The 19,027-nt window shown below is 37.1% G+C and overlaps 2 protein-coding genes across 3 annotated transcripts; both read left to right on the top strand.

Annotated features, from left to right (window-relative positions):
- The first annotated feature begins 256 nt into the window (after window positions 1-256).
- On the top strand, window positions 257-3,131 carry LOC127413023 (ADP/ATP translocase 3-like). Its single transcript, XM_051649805.1, has 4 exons — window positions 257-471; window positions 1,515-2,001; window positions 2,091-2,231; window positions 2,335-3,131. Exons 1-4 carry the CDS (start codon window positions 361-363, stop codon window positions 2,490-2,492), a joined length of 897 nt encoding a protein of 298 aa, XP_051505765.1. The 5' UTR covers window positions 257-360; the 3' UTR covers window positions 2,493-3,131.
- A 4,993-nt stretch (window positions 3,132-8,124) lies between these two features.
- On the top strand, window positions 8,125-18,894 carry si:rp71-46j2.7 (uncharacterized). Of its 2 annotated transcripts, none has more exons than XM_051649555.1 (16): window positions 8,125-8,414; window positions 9,158-9,263; window positions 9,489-9,702; window positions 10,592-10,734; window positions 11,964-12,123; window positions 12,230-12,282; window positions 12,457-12,647; window positions 12,746-12,853; window positions 12,941-13,081; window positions 13,467-13,574; window positions 13,663-13,821; window positions 16,962-17,454; window positions 17,559-17,622; window positions 17,726-17,901; window positions 18,116-18,204; window positions 18,305-18,894. In XM_051649555.1, the coding sequence occupies exons 1-16, from the start codon at window positions 8,232-8,234 to the stop codon at window positions 18,395-18,397; spliced, it is 2,481 nt and encodes an 826-aa protein (XP_051505515.1). In that variant the 5' UTR covers window positions 8,125-8,231; the 3' UTR covers window positions 18,398-18,894. The 2 variants fall into 2 exon arrangements, with proteins under 2 accessions (XP_051505515.1, XP_051505516.1); XM_051649556.1 differs by having other exon boundaries at window positions 12,941-13,066; window positions 18,305-18,893.
- The last annotated feature ends 133 nt before the right edge of the window (window positions 18,895-19,027 follow it).

The raw sequence follows: 19,027 nt of genomic DNA, 5'->3' as shown, positions 1-19,027 counted from the left end.
GCTTCAAACATTAGTGGTCATGAATAATTCCTTATCTAGAAACACATAGTTTTACGTTTTGAAAACTTCTGTAATGTATGCTTTCCACCTTGAGAAGGCTTAAGGTTACCTTTCTAATTCTGAGGCAATCATCTCCGTCGTCACAAAATACGCCCCGCCCCCGGAACCTGTGACGTTTGGTCGATAGGCCAATCAAAGTTTAGAAGCGCTGGATACGTTTCATCTCGCGAGACCAACCTATTAAAAATCTCTTCTCAAACTATTCTTTCGGCCATTTCGAATCAGCCGGCATTCCACGCTAGTCCTGCGCCTGAGCGGGATTGACCTCTTGAAGCTACACCTCTCTAAGACCATCCGACAATGAGTGAGACCGCCATCTCTTTCGCCAAGGACTTTTTGGCCGGTGGGATAGCCGCTGCCATCTCAAAAACTGCCGTGGCCCCCATTGAAAGAGTCAAGCTGCTGCTTCAGGTAAAATATACGCAGTTAAATTAATGGGGTTATATAATCCTAGGTTTTCAAAAAAGGGAGTATGTATCGTTTCTGAAAGTAAGCACAATCAAAATAGTGCGATCCTACTACTGTGTTATTGTGGTATTGTAACGTAACAGATTTTTGTTATTACACGTTAAATGTACATTTATTTAAACTAGAGTATAAAGATGATGTAAAGAAATCGTGTACTCCTTTATTCATTGATAAAACATTAACCATTCTTTTGGTGTATGAATAACGAATGTATTTATCATTTTTCGTAAAATGAGGTGATCGTTGCGATGGTTTGTTAGAAGACTGACGAGGCCTTTAGTGCTCCGTAACCTTTAGCTACATTCCTCGAGTGAACATCTGTGAAATGCCTCAGCCGGCATCCAGTTGGAGACTAAATGGCTGGAATTTGTCAGGGCTAATGTGTTTGTTGCTTTACGGTTGATATGCAATAACGAGGTTTGTTTTCTAAAGAGATGCTTGTTGTAACACGGCAAACTAGCATCCTCCACTGATTTCGCCAAGGTCGCGAGAAGGGGAGGCCTGTGAATATCTAGGCCTTCTGAGCTACAAGCTAACGCTCGTTCCCCAAGACGACGGAGTCTCATCTATTGTTTGAGGCCACGCTGTTCTAAGAGCAAAGCTTTGTACTTTAATAAAATATTATTTTTAATGTTGTTTTTTTTAAACTTTTTACATGATCTGCATGAAAATTCAAGCGAATAGTCAATTGACTAAGACTCTTTCCGGAAGATCTCACGTATTTTGAGCATTACCGGCTTTCCTTTCATTCAGCGTAATCACGTGTTTGCGGTCCCTCCTCGAGGTGTTGCCCTTTTATGGTTTTGTTCTGTAATGCAATCAATTGTTTTACCCAAATTACTGCTTGTATACAGGTTATTCGTGTATTTAGTTATGGACTACCATAATGTTGTTGAAAGTATTGGAGACTTGGGTTGTTTATGAAATCAATTTCTTTGATGTCTACTGTTACTTGTGTGTTGAATTACTTTCTACTGTGTTTACAGGTGCAACATGCTAGCAAACAGATTACAGTGGATAAGCAGTACAAGGGCATTATAGACTGCGTGGTTCGTATTCCCAAGGAGCAGGGTTTCCTGTCGTTCTGGAGAGGGAACTTGGCGAACGTCATCAGATACTTCCCCACCCAGGCCCTCAACTTTGCTTTCAAGGACAAGTACAAGAAGGTCTTCCTTGATGGTGTGGACAAGCGCACCCAGTTCTGGAGGTACTTCGCTGGTAACCTGGCCTCCGGTGGTGCAGCCGGTGCCACATCCCTCTGCTTTGTCTACCCTCTCGACTTCGCAAGAACCCGGCTGGCCGCTGATGTCGGCAAAGCTGGAGAAGGGAGAGAGTTCACTGGTCTGGGTAACTGCTTAGTAAAGGTCTTCAAGTCTGACGGCCTCAAAGGTCTGTACCAGGGCTTCAACGTGTCTGTGCAGGGTATCATCATTTACAGAGCTGCCTACTTTGGAATCTATGACACAGCCAAGGGTGGGTCCAAATTGCATTGATGTGGTTTCATCTATTATCATCAATGTGTATTGTCTCTGCATTCATTACATCTGTTCTCTTGTGTCTAGGTATGCTGCCAGATCCCAAGAACACCCACATTGTTGTCAGCTGGATGATTGCTCAGACTGTGACTGCTGTTGCTGGTATTGCATCTTACCCCTTCGACACAGTCCGTCGTCGTATGATGATGCAGTCTGGACGCAAAGGAGGTCAGTCACTGCTTTCCTTTTGAGATGTTCTAAATGTTTCATGTAAAAGTTGGCTACTTTCCGTGTGAGTTGTTAATTAAACAGTTTGCTTTTTCTGTTGTAGCTGACATCATGTACACTGGCACAATTGACTGCTGGAAGAAGATTGCACGTGATGAGGGTGGCAGGGCTTTCTTCAAAGGAGCCTGGTCTAATGTTCTCCGAGGCATGGGTGGTGCCTTTGTGCTCGTCTTGTATGATGAGTTGAAGAAGGTCATTTAAACCTTTCTTGTCCACCATTCGATGTGAGATGTTTTACTGTAACATATCTTGTACATTTGGAAGGACTCTCAAATTCCGCCTTATTTATAGGGACCAACTAGTATGTCAGTGCTAGTTGTACTGGGGGAAAATCTTTTTTTTTTTCTTTTTCCTTTTTTTTTTTTTTTTTTCTTTTTTCCTTGTTTGTCTTTTTTCCCCTCACCATACTGTCATTCCCAGAGTGAAAGAATGCCAGGTACTAAAATCTACCTGTTTTCCAGCCGGTCTGTTTTTAGTCATTACACCAATAAAGACCCTCTGAATGAACCTACACCATAATTTCTTGTCATAGTTTTTTTTTCCAGATTCACACCACCTTTATTAAACTGCAATAAAGAGCCATCTCTTGAAAGTATTTTAATGTTTAGTGAAAGGCTATACCTCACACATTACTTTAGACTTGCTCCTGGCAGTGTTTTATTTCCAGAGATGCAACCTCGTACTCTGTTGGCTCTCCAGAGTTGTGCTTGGGACTGAGCCAAGAACAGCTGTTGGGACACTTATGTCCTCAAGTGTAATTCAGCCCTGCAAGACAGGTGATCAGCTTTGGAGGCATTACCTGCATTTTGCTGTATAATAAAATTTCACACTTGAACTTTATCAAGAGTTTGTGCATTTTCTTTTCAAGTCGTTTTTATTTGTATAGCGTTTTTCACAACATGCATCATTTCAAAGCAGCTTTACAGAAAATCATGCATTAACAGAAAATGAAAACTGTAATATCTATAAAGTTTTAAGAGTCATCATTTAGTTTGATTAAATATGATTGTAAATTGTATATAAAAATAATTAAATATTCTAAATTGTATTTAGAACCCCAGTGAGCAAGCCGAAGGTGACTCTGGCAAGGAACACAAAACTCCATAAGATTTTGGTTAATGGAGAAAAATAACCTTGGGGGAAACCAGACTCGCTGTGGGGGCCAGTTCCCCTTTGGCTAACCAGCATGACTACAATGCCGATATTATGTGTAGTGCAAGTCGTGGTTTAAAATACGTAAACTAAGTGTTAAGGGTCAGTGTTTATACAAAGATTTTGTATGAACTGTAAGATTAATGACTAATGTCTTTGAAGTTCATCCTGGATTAACTGCAGAAGTTCACATTGATGCTTTGTTCTTTGTTAGTTGGCTGATAAAGGCTTTTGTTGGCAATTAATTGATAGTCTATGTATTCCATTTTAAGAGTGTAGTCCATCATTAGACCAAGGTGATGCAGGCAGAGATCAGTGAGGTGCATCACTGTTCAAGTATAAACTATTCAGTTCAGATGTTCCTTATTGAGATTTTTACAGGCTTTAAAGGCAGTATCTTTGACTTGTATCATGTTGAATAATCATAGGAAACAAATGGTAGATCGAACAGCATTAGGAGCTAAACATTGTGGCGTTGTTGGGGTCCTTCTAATAACGTGCTAACGGCATGAATGAAATGCTTAGGGGTACTTGATTCTAACAGCTGCGAGGATAATGGCCCTCATCTAGAGCAATATAATATTGGAAAAAGCAGCTCTTGCGTGCCCTCGCACTAAAAACATTGGTGACTATTAGTAGACATCAACTTAGTTGTAAATTAGCACACTAATCCGTCCTTGCATCACCTTCAAATCAAGCATGCCTCATAAGGCCAGTTCCTGAGTATGGTATAACAGGATATTCAGCAGGGTTAAATAGTGGATGGTGGTGATATACGCTTTATTGGATGGGTGAAATTAGTTTTTGAGGGGACATGACATATAATGGACTGAAGGCTAAATGTTAAGATTTAAATATTTAATTCTCATTTATTAAAATTGCTTTATATGTATATGTTTGTTTGTATATACAGTATATATTGAGTGTACATAACTATTAAAACACAGAACATGATTAATAAATAATTTGGTATTAGATTCGTTTGCAAAAGAGAGGTAAATATCACGAGTAATAAACATAAGAACATACGAATGTCCTGTTAAATTTACTAGGAGTGACAATGGATCGCGTATGCATTAACTGGATGAGCCGATTACACAAGAACGTCTGAAAGGAAGTGACATGTCACAACCACTCATGTAGGACGTGACGTAATCCTGGAAAGGCGGTTAAATCTTGCCCTGGCTGGCAGCGAGTGCTACTCGCAGGTCACATGACTTGTAAAGGGTTGTAAACTATCTTTATGGGTTCAGACTTTAGTTGGCAGAGGCAGCGGGTTGTTCTGGCACAGTATGTGCATGTGACTGAAGTTGTTCAATCATCTGCCAGCCAGGGTTAGATTGGACCCGTTCAGGAATCCCCTCTGATGACTGTGTCGCTGAGCTCGTGGCTTGTGCAAGACGAAAGTGGCTTTAGTTCACACGAATACATCTAAACGCAAGTGTTTAGAGACGGGTTTTTAAAGGAATATTCCGGGTTAAGCTCAATCAGCAGCATTTGTGGCATAATGTTGATTACCACAAAAATTAATTATGACGTATTCATAAATAAATAAAAGGGCAAAAATGTAGGTTACAGTGAGGCACTTAAAATGGAAGTGAATGGGGCCAATTTTTCGAGGGTGTCACAGCAGAAATGTGAAGCTTATAATTTTGTAAAAGCACTTCTGTTAAAACGTGGGTATTACTTGAGCTGTAAAGTTGTTTATATCGTCGTTATTTATGGTTGTTTGCAGCGTTACATCATCTTGGCAAGGAAACTGGATATAACTTTACACAGAAAAGGAAAGTGATTTTATCACGCTAAAATCATGTTAACATCCATATTGTTTATGTCTTGTGGCTATACTTTTGAAACAGTGTGTATTTAAATGTTTACGGATTGGCCACATTCACTTCCATTGTAAGTGCCTCACTGGAACCCAGATTTTAGCTTTTTTAACACTCCTATGGTATTGTAATTTTTGACTGAAATAAATGTTTCTAATTTAATACAAATGGTTTCCTTTATCTGAGCAGTACAAAACTTGGTGACTTTTCCTCCATTTGCCATCTGAACATAAATAAATAAATAAATAAATAGAGCTTGATTCGATAAGTCTAAGTGGTCATTAAAAAAAAAGAAGAAAAAGTGACATCTTTGGTACTTGCTGTCAAAACTGACCGACCATTGAAAATGAATGGGAAAGACCAAAAAACAGAGCATTTCTTTTTTTTTTTTATCTGTCAAATTCAATCAGTAAATCAGCCACAATGCAGAAAAAACAGACAGAAATTACAGAGTGAGACTCTAAAACATCCTCAATGCAAAACATACACACACATATACTCTAATTGAATTTTCAGAATTTTGCCATTCATTTCAGTTTCTTGATGTAAATTTTCTTGACATTATTATGCATTTTCTTTGAGTAAAATCAATTTAAGAGTCACTTCATGCCATTTCAATTTAAGTATATTTATCATTAAACGTGTTTGTTTTAAATGTTACTTTGACATTTTTGTATAAAATAAGTTATTGGAAGAAAAATGCTTATTCTGTGTCTTCTCTTTTTAACACCATGGTCTGGTTTGATGACAAGCATAATTACATAAACTGCAAAAACAGACACTTCAAATCAATTTTAAAATGTGAAACTTTGACAAATAATAGTTGAATAATGTCTAAATATATATCCAAATGCATATATTGTGAAAAAATATACAATTAGGTTACAATAAGCCATCTGACTTCTCAGCTGTTACTGGCATGCCATGGTTTTCAAATCAAGTTATTTATATTTTGTTCACCAGATGGAAGCAATCTGTCTCCAATTTATGTCACATTCTCATATTTTCTTCATGTTTCAACTTATAGAAATGTAGATAATTTTTTTCTTCAAAATATTTACATATTTGTATATGCATAATTTTATTGTTCTTGGGAAGAAACAATTTTATCATTATCATCATCATCATTACAAATGCTGTCGTTTAATCTTAACTTATATCGAACCTTGAACATTCCTTTAATAGTTGAAGTTCTTTTGAACTCGGCATGATGTCTAAAAAAAACTCGGCGCTACTGCACAAGATGTTGAAAAAATAGCGAGATGCGGCGCAACGGTAAAATACGTCCGTCTTGCGCTTGTTTACATAGGAAAACGATTGAAAAACAGCGCGGGCGCACACAAAAACGCGTTCGGTGTGAACGTCCTCAACCAGTGTTTTTATGAAGTACACTATCGAACTAAACACTATTTATTTTTATTTTTTTATGTATGTATGTAATTATCACAGATGTTTTGTGGGCTGAGTGTTCAGATTCGTGTGTTGTTCTAACAGTAACGATACAGTTATTATTATTATAATTAATAATAATAATAATAATAATAACACTATATAACACAATTTTTGTTCCTGGGTAGTAAGTGTTATTTCCTAATTGCTTATGCCTCAAAAGTATAGAAAATGGCTATTATTCCCCACAAACTTTGCTTTTGTGACCAGGACAGTGATATTTTGAAATGTACCTATTTCCAAAGAGAAAACGGGCTAATTTGTGTCTTTTCGTTCACATAAAGTAAGAAAAAAACAACATTTGAATCAAAAATCCTTCTTTATCTGTGGTCCGACGAAGACACCGGCTTTGACCTTTGCCTCAGACAGCTTAGGGAAGAAGTCTTGAAGGTATTTGAAGGCTGCCGACTCCTTATCTAAAGCTCTGACAAATTGTTTCATAAGGCCCAATTTGATGTGCAGTGGTGGCATCAGCACCTCCCGGGGGTCCACCAGTGGCTCCCACTTGACGTTGTTCCTCCCCACAGAGAACTCAGTCCGCTATGGCCAGTCCCGCCTGTGGTAGTGCACCTTGGTGTCCCTGCTGTCCCAAAGCCAAAGATAGCAGGGAAACTTGGTAAAACCGCCTTGGAGACCCATCAGGAATGCCACCATTTTGAAGTCTCCTATGACCTCCCAGCCGTACTCATAATACTTCAAGGCATCCAGCAAGGTCCTGAATCTGTTGTAATCCTCTTTGAGGTGCACCGAGTGAGCCAGGGGAAGAGACGGGTACTTGTTACCATTATGGACCAGCACGGCTTTGAATATTAGTATAAATACATGTTAATTTGGATTGATATGTTGTTTTTTTCTGACATTATGTGAACAAAAAGACACATATTCGCCCGTTTTCTCATTGGAAATAGGTAAATTTCAAAATATCACTGTCCTGGTCACAAAAGCAAAGTGTGTGGGGAATAATAGCCATTTATATATATATATATATATATATATATATATATATATATATATATATATATATATATATATATATATATAAAGAAAAAATGAAATATGAGAGGTAAGTGAAGTTTAGTCTCCGTATGCCACCCAGCGGTGAAGATGGTTCAGTACACATACTTGTGTACAAATGCAATGAAGTTCCACTGTGAGAAAGAACTTGAAGTTTCCTTTCGCGTGACGGCTGTTTTTATTGGAGTAAAATGTTGTCATTTTAATACACAGAAAATGACAGTTGACTACAGAAAGCACCAAACATTGGCTTGGTCCGCAGTAAGCAGACCATAGAAAATGAATAAGCAATTATTAAAGGGAGGGCAAATTCGTTGCACCAATCACCTTACGATAGCAGGTTCCCTTTTAAACACTTAAAACGTATTTTCCGGTTCTGTACGCAATGAGTCTCCACCTGAATGAAACAGCACAGAGGGCAGGCTTTGCTTTGAAATTAACGAATGAAGAACTCTAATGCGAAGGAATCTCTTTATGAAACTGGGTCTTTTTAAACATGTACACCTGGCGGTGCTTCATCGCCATGATCTTTGTGCTGGTTTGGTACTTTTCAGAGTTTGTACAATTATTGACACAGGCTTTCTTTGTTTTTTTATGCTTTTTCAATTTTCCTTTCAAAAAGCAAGACCGTGAAACAAGCACTCAGACGGATCATATAATTGAGGAAACCTCACGACAGGTAACAATAATTGTTTTTCCTTCGTTTAATCAATTATCGCAGAACGAGCATTTCCTTGTTTAAAACTATTGTCACTGCATGGTACACTGTGCATGAAATGTAGGAAACATACTGTCATGGATAAACTAAGGCGACAAGTCGGTGACGTAAAAGAGTTATTATAAAAACTAAAATGAACCTTACTGAAAGAACATTAAGAATATTGCTGCTAAACATTTATTATTATTACTATTATTATCAATAAAATATATAATATAATATAATATAATATAATATATAACTGTGACCCTCCTGAACACGAAAGTAAAAGGGGATTTAAAAACATGACTGAGCATGAAGCTGTTGGTTATTGTAATGGTTATTGTAAAATTAGATGCAACAAAATCAAAATTATTAAAAGATTTTAGCCAGAACTGTGGCAAAAACATGAAAAGAATCATCACTACTGTTTAGTGGACTATTGAAAGCCATGATTGAGGCTGACTAGTTCACTTGTCAAAACAATCAGGTGACTATGGAAAAACGTATGTAAAGGATTTAGGTTAGTAAAAGGTTCAGTTTTTACTGACACTCCTTCACCTTTTCCTGTTGCTTATTTCTATATGTAGGGTCTTCCAGAAAGCAGTCTCAACCCCCCCCCCCCCCCCCAAAAGCTCCTGCTGCCCTCATTTCTGTGTTCATGTGCACTGATCAGTGAAATTACTGTAGTTTAATCCTTTGCACCTATAATCCTCCTGTTTCAGACAAAGAAGGGTCATCATGTTGGTGATGAGGTTGATGCAACCAGGATAGGACAAACTGTGCCTCAGACAATGCAATATTCAAATGTACAGAGGTCACTCCTGCAGGGTAAATAATAACTTTTTTGCTCATGAGATTCACCCAATTTATATACATATATATATATATAACATGAACACTCAAATAGGTTTGTGTGGCACAATTCTCTCAGGAAATGTCACATTATACCAAGTAAATTTTCTCATCAATTCAGTTTATGTGGCATTACATAGTCTTTGGATATCGTTGCAGTTGTGCATTGTTTCATTTATGGTTTTTCAATGTCTTTTGTAGTATTTAAATGTGCCTATGCTCATCTGGTCCAGCCCTGGTACACTGTCCCAGAACTTGGCGACAGTCAGCCCTTACATCGGGCACTACAGGAGGAGTTCAACATACTTGTGGAGAAAATCATTTGCAAGGCCAAGGACTTTGATCTCTCTGCTACTAGCGTGGGTTGCATTCGGATCTTCACTAAGCACCTCCACAGTGCGAAGCATTCAGATGGGTGAGCATATGCTTGTTGTCATCGTTTTGAGAATTTCCTTACTTTTCTATCTGATGCTATTTCAGTTTTTATGTAGAACACAAGCAGAACTGGTTCTTATGAATTTTGAGTTCATGCGTGGAGAATTAACAGAGCTATGAATTCTGGCAAACTTGATAGACTTTCCTTATTAAAGGAATATTACGTGTTCAATACAAGTTAAGCTCAATAGACAGCAATTGTGGCATAATATTGATTACAACAAAAAATAATTTTGACTTGCCCCATTGTTACTACTTTAAAAAAAAAAAAAAAAAAAAGAGCAAAAATCTGGGTTATAGTCAGGCGCTTATAATGGAAGTGAATGGAGGCCACTTTTTGAACGTTAAAATACTAACTTTCTCAAAAGTATAGCCACAAGACGTAAACGACATGATTTTCGTGTGATAAAATCGCTTACCTTTTCTGTGTAAAGTTATAGCCAACTTTACAACTTCATTGCCGTGATGCTGTAACATCAACAAACCTTAAAAAGACCTTAAAAATGGTGATTTAAAGAAGTTTACAGCTCAAATAATACACAAGTTTTAACAGAATAATTGATTTAAGTGCTCTGATAAAATATAAGCTTCACATTTCTAAATTTTAACCCTCCAGAAATTGGCCCCATTTATTTCCTTGTCAGTGCCCCACTGTAACCTCGATTTTTGGTAATCAACATTATGCCACAAATGCTGACGATTGAGTTGAACTTATATTGAACCTGGAATATTCCTTTAACCTTATTGGCATTACCCACAACTGACAATTCCAAGAATAGACCCTTTTTCACATTTACTGGTTTGGAATGCGAAAGTAAACTGCAGATGATGTAAACTTCTCAAGTCAGTTCTTGTTTTACCTGTTTCAGTTTCCCAGTATTCAGCTCAAGGTCTGAGGAAATGGCAGTGCTCAGAACCTTCTCTGAGGCTCTGGTGCGAAACTTTTTGCCTGAGTACCTCTGGGAACCAAAGCTCTACCAGTGTGTCCTAACCGAGATTCTGGCTACAAAAGGTTGGTCCTACTGACCTTTGTTCTTAATTCTTTCTAATGATCTTTCTAATGATCAGAACATTCCACATTCCGCTATCTGGCATCACCATTTGTACAGTTCACTCTTAAGTATAGGATAGTATCTATGAAACACACTGTCACAGAGCTTCTTGTCGCTCTCGAGGATTGTCTCAGCATGTATTCACTGCTTTTACAGACTTGTTTATCCACATTTTTAAGTGAATGGACTTCAATCGAAAGGGTATCATTTTAAAAAGAACCTTTCACTTATTTTTTCAATGTTTCTGACAATAAATATTCTTTTTTTTTTTTTTAAATCAATTTATGAGTCACTTCATGCCATTTCAATTTAAGTACTTTTATCATTAAACGTATTTGTTTTAAATGATTCATTTTAACTAATCAACTATATCAATTAGAATATGAGGTTCTTGTATATCAGTTCTTGACTGTTGGTGCCATTGCCTTTCATAACAGTTTTTACTGTTGTTTTCTGTCAGGTTCACTATAGATCATGGCATGATGGGGATAGTTCACCCAAAAATGAGAAAACTCTCAACATTTACTCACCCTCATGCCATCCCAGATGTGTATGTCTTTCTTTCTGCAAAACACAAAGATGTTTATAAGAATATTTCAGCTCTGTTGGTCCTTACAATGCAAGTGAATGGTGACCAGACCCTTGAAGCTCCAAAACTCACATAAAGGCCACATAAAAGTCATCCTTAAGGCTCCACTGGTTTAATATATATATATATATATATATATATATATATATATATATATATATATATATATATATATATATATATATATATATATATTTACTATAAATCCCTACTTTGTTGAGATTTGAGATTTATAGTAAAAAAGGACTTAAATATTTATCTGTTTCTCAACCACACCTATCAAATCACTTGTGAAGATTTGGATTTAACCAGTAGAATGGATTACTTTAATGTGGCATTTGTGAGTTTTGGAGTTTCAAGTGTCTGGTCACCATTCACTTGCATTGTGAGGACCAACATAGCTGAGATATTCTTCTAAAAATCTTTGTGTTCTGCAGAAGAAAGAAAGTCATACACATCTGGGATGGCATGAGGGTGAGTAAATTATGAAAGAATTTTCATTTTTGGGTGAACTATCCCTTTAAAAAAAGCATTATTGTTAAAATGTTGTGTATCTTCTAATAACACTGAATTCTTGGTCATTCCTGGTTCCATCTCTAGCACTGGATGTGCTTGTGACATGCCTCTGTAATCCAGACAACCTGAACCAGATGGTGGTTTTGCAGCTGGATAGAGTAACCCCCAAAAACTCTATTGGAGACTTGGTAAACTCTGACAGGGAAGGTACACCATCCTCCATAGGAAGTGACAGGGCAGAAGTGTAAGTCATCTCAACACAAAGTATTTAGTCAAAAATATTTATCAGATTAAATCTCATTTGGGAATCTTTTTTTGTTTCAAACTTGTCGCTGATTGAAATTCCTCAGAATAACGGATACAGAGGATAGTCTGTCTGATGAAACCAGAGGAAAAAAGAAGGGTGCTGTAATCTTTCATCTCCGTTATTTGATTTATAAGTAGTATGTTTACATAAGTAATGTCATTTATTATTATACAGAATTTATTGAATGTATCTGTACTTTAATACATTAGTTACTTTTAAGAGGTTAAAATGTTTGTAATTTAATTACTTTTGTTTATTGTTTCAAAGCAGGCACTAGGATTAAAGAAAGATTTTCTAAATTCGTTGATAAGGTAAAGTTAAAGAAAGCCAAAAAGAAACTCAAGAAGAAGGAGCAAGAGCTTTTACAGAGGGCTTTATCAGCACGTAGACCTGCTGTTATTGAGGATGATGAAGCAAGCAGCAGAGAGGGCTCCATCAAAAGCCACATGGACTCAGATAATGTGAGGGACAACTGCGGTAAATTTGTGTAATTGTAATTGAGTCTTATTTTCAAGCTGTTTTTTGTGCAACTGAGTCCATCTGTACATTCTACTTAAAGGACAGTGATCCGGATGTTTACCTAACAAGTCTCCAAGAGGACATGATGGAGTTTAAGCTTTCCTACGAGATGTGGCGAGTGGGGAAGTGGGCAGTCCGTGTTATTAATGTGAGACATAATCTAAATAAATGAAAGGTAACCAATTTCAATTTGCTGAGTTTAATTTTGAGTAATTAAAAAGAAACATTATCTTAGGTTGAAAAGGAGAAGGAAGAGTTGTGTTTCACCATTCACCTGGAGGAGAGAAATAATCCGGAGAATCTCCACTGGGATGTGAAAAAGACCCAGTCAGATATACTTCATTTACATAATCTCTGGCAGGTGAGAAAAGAAATGGTGAGGAATGTCCATAACAAAATTTGGTTCATATGTTTCTTTCTTTCTTCCCCACCAAGGTTAAAACTCTTTCGTATCCCAGCATTAATATGCAGAGTCATCTATAAGTGAGCCATAAATTGGTTTCAAAAACGTAGACACTGTGGCACTATCAAAACATTTCTTTGTTTGTTTGAGTGGCCCATCATGCCTGACACGGCAATATTGGCTTAATTAACAGTCTGAGTTTGGGGCATGGCTGTTGGGGCTAATCCGTTTGGTGACACTAGTGGCACCTCAATAACATTGTTCAGCTTTAATGATATTTTCTTTATTTTATAATTGTCATAGGCTGACATTTGAAGCCTTTCCTCTTTTTTTTTTTTTTTTTTTTTTTTTTTTTAAGGATACATCAACGTTACCCTCTATATCTGCAATATTAGAGAAAACAAAGAGGGAACTTGATGACACATATACAGATGAAGTTAGATCAGCCTTGGAACACTTTTTGCAAGTAAGATGTCGCACACTATCAATAATGAAAGAGGGAATTGCCAGTATAAATAAATCCTAGACATTTCCCCCCTCACATTTCTCTTCAGGAGCTGGTTTCTGATGCACAGCTTGGTCATACTCAGCCTGTATTCCAGTTCCTCTGCCCCCTTGCAAGATTACTGAGTGAAGAGGAAGATGAGGGAGGTGTGTGGGGACTTCTCAGTGGACTAGCATGCTTCCTCACTCCTGGCCACGATGAGGAAGAGGTAAATACACATTTTTTTTATGATTTAGACTAGCTTGAAGTGTAAGAACTATATTTTATGCTATATAATGATGTTGAACAAATATCAGTGTCAAATATATCAAATAAAACATATCACCCTTTAATGGCATGTGTCTGACCTTGCCTTTTATATACAGTACTGTGAAAAAATTCTTTAGATGTTCCACAAAAACATTTGACTTTAGGCAGTTATTCTATATATTCTGCTTTAGTGTGCCCATAAGAAATATCTGTTTTAGATGTCCAAACATTCCTTTTGCAAATAGAATAGAATATTAGTAGAACAAGGAGTCTCGCAACAGATGCCTCACCTCAGTTCAGTCTGGAATTACATGAAGAGACTGAAGCAATTGAGATATAATGAACTGTGGCAAGTTCTCCAAGATGCTTGGAACATCCTTGAAAAATTGTGCACAAGTGTATCTAGGAGAATAATGTTGTTCAGGCTGTAGTCCAAAAGCGCAGAAGAGAATCAGCATTTCCGAGCCATGGGTTCCCTCAAGATTTTCCTATGTGTTTTTATAATGGCAGTTTTGAATTTGAGTAAAAAAAAAGGTCTGTTGTAAACATTACTTTATGATACTTGGATGTTTTTTTCTACAACATAAATTACACACAGTCAAACCTCAAATGTAAATTTTGAAGTGTTTTTTAAAAAGTATGTTGTTAACAGGTTGCTAGAAAAGGACCACTACAGTTTTCCGTTTCGTTAGGCAAGTTCACTTGCATGCTTGCGGTATTTGTAGTCCTTGTCTAGCAACTCGTTAGCAACAAACTTTTGTTTTAAAGTGGCCATGACATGAGGAATAAAATTTTCCTTGATCTATTGACATAAGAGGTCATTGTACTATAAAAACATACTGTAAGTTTCAGAACTTAAAACTTCCTCCTTAATAGAAAAAGAGCATTTATTTAAACCAAACTGCAAAAACGTCTCGTTTGGCATTTGTGGAATTTGTGACAAGGACCAAATACATCTGCATATGACTTCCTCTTCAGCAAGACATTCACGCCTATTTTTCGTCATTGCACCCTTGGCCCCACTCACTGGTGCTCAGTCAGTCACGCATGTGAAGAGGAGAGAGGGGACTTATTACAGGACACCTTCATGTGCCTATCTGGATTTAAATGTTTTTCTACATAAACATGCGCTAGACGAACAGCTTTGACTGTTATCATACATCTTGCACAGCTTTAAAAAGACGCAATGTCAAGCAATAATCTAAAATGGAGACCCCCATTGTGTTTCATTCAGCTGTGCTGTCTTGCTTTTGTGCTGTTTTGAAGGTGTCTTGGACTGTATTTGCACCCGTCTGTGCTATTTTTAATTGTTAGTTTTTTTGTAAACATGCACGCAATGAACATTTTTGATGTGTTTCTGGCAATGTTCGCTACGTTTTAAGAATAGTACAAGCACAATTTTCAAAAATGCGTCTCAGGAGGGGGGCCTGGGTAGCTCAGTGGTAAAAGATGCTGGCTACCACCCCTGGAGTTCAAATCCCAGGGAGTGCTGAGTGACTCCAGCCAGTTCTCCTAAGCAACCAAATTGGTCCAGTTGCTTGGGAAGGTAGAGCCACATGGGGTAACCTCCTCGTGGTCACTATAATGTGGTTCGTTGTCGGTGGGGCACGTGGTGAGTTGGGCGCGGATGCTGCGGTGGATGGTGTGAAACCTCCACATGCGCTATGTCTCCGCGGTAATGCGCTTAACAAGCCACGTGATAAGATGCACGGATTGACGGTCTCAGACGCAGAGGCAACTGAGATTCGTCCTCTGCCACCCAGACTGAGGAGAGCCACTAGGCAACCACAAGGACTTAGAGTGCATTGGGAATTAGGCATTCCAAATTGGGGAGAAAAGGGGAGAAAAAAAATATTTGTGATTTCAGCTTGGATTGCTTGCGAAACAGTCACAATATGATTCAGGCTTTGCAAAGGAACTGTTATTGAAAGATAGGGCAGTTAAAATTGGGCTATTGGATGAAAAATTGCAAGTAACCAATTTTATTCACTAATGTTTTTGAAAGGTTTTGACTGTTTGATCATTTATGCTGTGCTTGAGTGAACAGTTTGATACAGTCAGATGAAATGTGTTGGGTGTATGTTATGTTTAAACACTGAAATGTAGTTTTACAATGTTGTTGTGTGGAGTTTGTTCATTTTCTTCGGATTGTGTTTCAAATATGCCTGTATTGGAAGAGCTGCATGATGTTAGCCAATCACAACAGTGGGTGTTTATGTGGAAATCTTAAAGGGCCAGACAGCTTAAAGCCATGCATTTCAGTCAGAGAGCCAGATACAGGGTGGAAAATTATCATATATGACTAAATTATGACTATTTGGTTTAAAAAAACTTTACTAACATTATAAGTGGACCTCATGGAAGATAATATAATTATAAAAAAAGTGTCATGACTCCTTTAAAACCCGGTGGCTTCAAAATTCACATTTAAGGTATGACTGTGTTTAATTCATGTCGTTGAACAAAATGTCCAAATATCTTCTAGGTGTTTACCACAGACCCTATTTTTCTTACAAATTGAAAAAAATCCCATTATAAAAACCCTTGGGAAAATCCAGAGGAAACCTATGCCGAATTAGCCTTCTGCGTTAGCCTACAAATTGACGCCACGACTGAACAGCTCTATTGGTGCTGTTTTAAATGTAAAAAGTGGTCACACCAAATATTGATTTAGTTTTATTTTTGTTTACTGTACTTTGAAGTTAATTGATAAAATATTCATGGCATTATTTTTGGAAACATCATCACTGTACAACATTCTTCATAACTGCCTCAAACCTTTGCACAGTACTGTGTTTGGATTGTTATATAAGGAGTAATATTTTATATCTTGTCCAAATAGTGCTAAAGATTGAAAATTTACAATATTGCTCAGAATGTATTTTCATCTAAATTAACTTATTATAGAGAATACTGCCACCCTCTGGTGATTTGAGAAACCTAATTATTAAGAATCCAGTGTAAGCTACATTTGGGCTGTTTTAAGAATTAGAAATGTTTGCTGTTTTGACTTGATCATGCATGCAGTTAAAATGGTATTTGTCATAGCAGTTGTAACAATAGTTATGAGTTACAAAGCCTTTCTATTTATTTTCCTAGACTCATAACCCCAAAGCGGAGGAAAAACTTGATGAAGCAGGATCCACAGTCCATCACCGTGCACAACCAGCCTGCTTTGACACAGATGAAGAGCCAGATTCGGGCATCGTGGAAGAGCCAATGGCCACAAACTTGAGATTTTGTACCCCCCATGAAGAGACTGAACCCCTCGGAAGCGAAGAACCTCACATGGAAGACATCAATGAAATCTCTAATTCAAGCTCGGTTATGATCAATAATGAGGGCTTACATTTTGAAACAGCTGACAGAGTTAAAAGCCTCCAGTCTGGTGGCAAAACAAACAAAAAGGAAAAGTTAACTCACAAAAAGTCAAATGGATCACAAGGGAAGTTGAAGGGAAAAGAGAAAATGGGTCAACTCAAAGAAGACGCAACAAATCAGCCACAGGTACAGAAAAAGGAATCCAACCAGACCAACTGGGAGCAACTTGAGGCCACCAAAGCCATATTTGATTTATTAAAGGAAATAACTGGTATGTGACTCCCTCATTCTCTTTTGCTCTTTTGATCATAAAGTAGTTGTAAGAATTTCTGAACACAGCTGATAAATATACTTGATTTTCTTTGTCCTCTTCAGGCAGCTCAGTCTTAATTAATATTGTAGATGCCATTCTAAAACCTGTTATGCCTTTGGTAAAGAAGTAAGTATTGTTGTTTTGTATCTCATATCTCTGTTCAAACACTAAGGATGAACTATATGTACCTGTAGATGTGAAGATTAACATATGCATTTTCCCCATGCAGGAAAGTAAACAACTTTTTAAAAAGACTGAATCCCACTGAAGCTCAGATCGCGTCCTATATTGACAATCTTAGGGAAAAGATGTGGCCAGATGGAGACGTGCCCGTTCGGCCACCACGTGACAGTGAGGAGAAGCATGAGACCAAAGAACGGGCTTTGCAGCTCATAAATTCAAAATGTATGTATAATATTTTCCTATGATGTTATTTAAATGTATACAGTTTTATGTCTTGCTAATATCCAGGGGTGTAGCAATCCTTTTATCAGGGGGCATGTCTATTCCCCAGTTTTTTTGTTGAAAATAATCCATACCATGCCTTGATGTGTCCCTCTCACTTTTCAAAGACTTCCTTCACCCCTGCTAATATCCTGTCATTTTGTGGTGGTTTTAGATTCAAAGTCACTAATCCTCAAGAAGACTGATGTGGAAACTGTGTTTAAGATCTTTCAGGACATGGAGGAGAACAAGAAACTTGTTTATGTGAGAGCTAAGAGTATTAATCTTAGGCAATTAGAATCCAATCTGAAAAGTATTCAAATGTTTTCCAACTTCACATTAATATTTTTGTGTGTGTTCTCAGATGCTGCTCTCACATGTCTTAAGGGAGTTCCTGCCTGGAGAGCCTGCCTTCACTACAATAGATAATCTACCTGTGAAGGATTTTGTTTCATAATAGGAACAAGATCTTTTATAATCTTTTAAAGAATCTGTCTTGTGTTTTTATTTATTTTTATGTGCGTTATTTAATTACTTTTTTTAATTCATATTCTTCAAAGATGCATTCCGATATGTCAGGCTTTCACTTCCCTGAGCAGCACGAAAACTCAAATGTTTGTTTATATTTACATTTACCGAAATTTGCTAACCCTTGTTACTTTAGCATTTTATTTTCCATGTCAACAATATGCCACAATAACTCTGGTTTGATTTTAAACTTATCTTTAAAAAACTATCACTGTATGTGTAATTTCACTCTTTGTTTTGTATCTTAAAATTGTACACTTTGCAGCACAGAAAATGGTTATTACTCAGGATCAAGAAGACAAAATCATCATGATATTGACCACTATTTTCTATGAGACTTATTAATAATAACCAGTAGAGGGTCTAAACAGAATGTATTTGAGGAATAACATTGCTAATAAATTTATTTTGACTAGTACTTCCGATTCATTTTATTTATTGCACAGAATTACAAGATATTATTGGCAACAACTGGAACCTGGCACTCAGATTTTCAGTACCCAATGGCTGCATAGATCAAAAGTAAGATGGACAGTTTAAACCTATTTTTGCTCCTGTA

The sequence above is a fragment of the Myxocyprinus asiaticus genome, chromosome 22 (assembly GCF_019703515.2).
Source record: "Myxocyprinus asiaticus isolate MX2 ecotype Aquarium Trade chromosome 22, UBuf_Myxa_2, whole genome shotgun sequence".
In the NCBI taxonomy this organism is placed as follows: Eukaryota; Metazoa; Chordata; class Actinopteri; order Cypriniformes; family Catostomidae; genus Myxocyprinus; species Myxocyprinus asiaticus.
This window is presented reverse-complemented; position numbering and strand designations above follow the sequence as displayed.

Coding starts and splice junctions, on each gene's coding strand:
- LOC127413023 (XM_051649805.1), top strand. CDS start 361: ATGAGTGAGACCGCCATCTCTTTCGCCAAGGACTTTTTGGCCGGTGGG. Junction 472..1,514: donor GAGTCAAGCTGCTGCTTCAG/GTAAAATATACG, acceptor CTGTGTTTACAG/GTGCAACATGCTAGCAAACA. Junction 2,002..2,090: donor AATCTATGACACAGCCAAGG/GTGGGTCCAAAT, acceptor TCTTGTGTCTAG/GTATGCTGCCAGATCCCAAG.
- si:rp71-46j2.7 (XM_051649555.1), top strand. CDS start 8,232: ATGTACACCTGGCGGTGCTTCATCGCCATGATCTTTGTGCTGGTTTGG. Junction 13,082..13,466: donor GGCAGGTGAGAAAAGAAATG/GTGAGGAATGTC, acceptor TTTTTTTTTAAG/GATACATCAACGTTACCCTC. Junction 17,623..17,725: donor GTTATGCCTTTGGTAAAGAA/GTAAGTATTGTT, acceptor TTCCCCATGCAG/GAAAGTAAACAACTTTTTAA.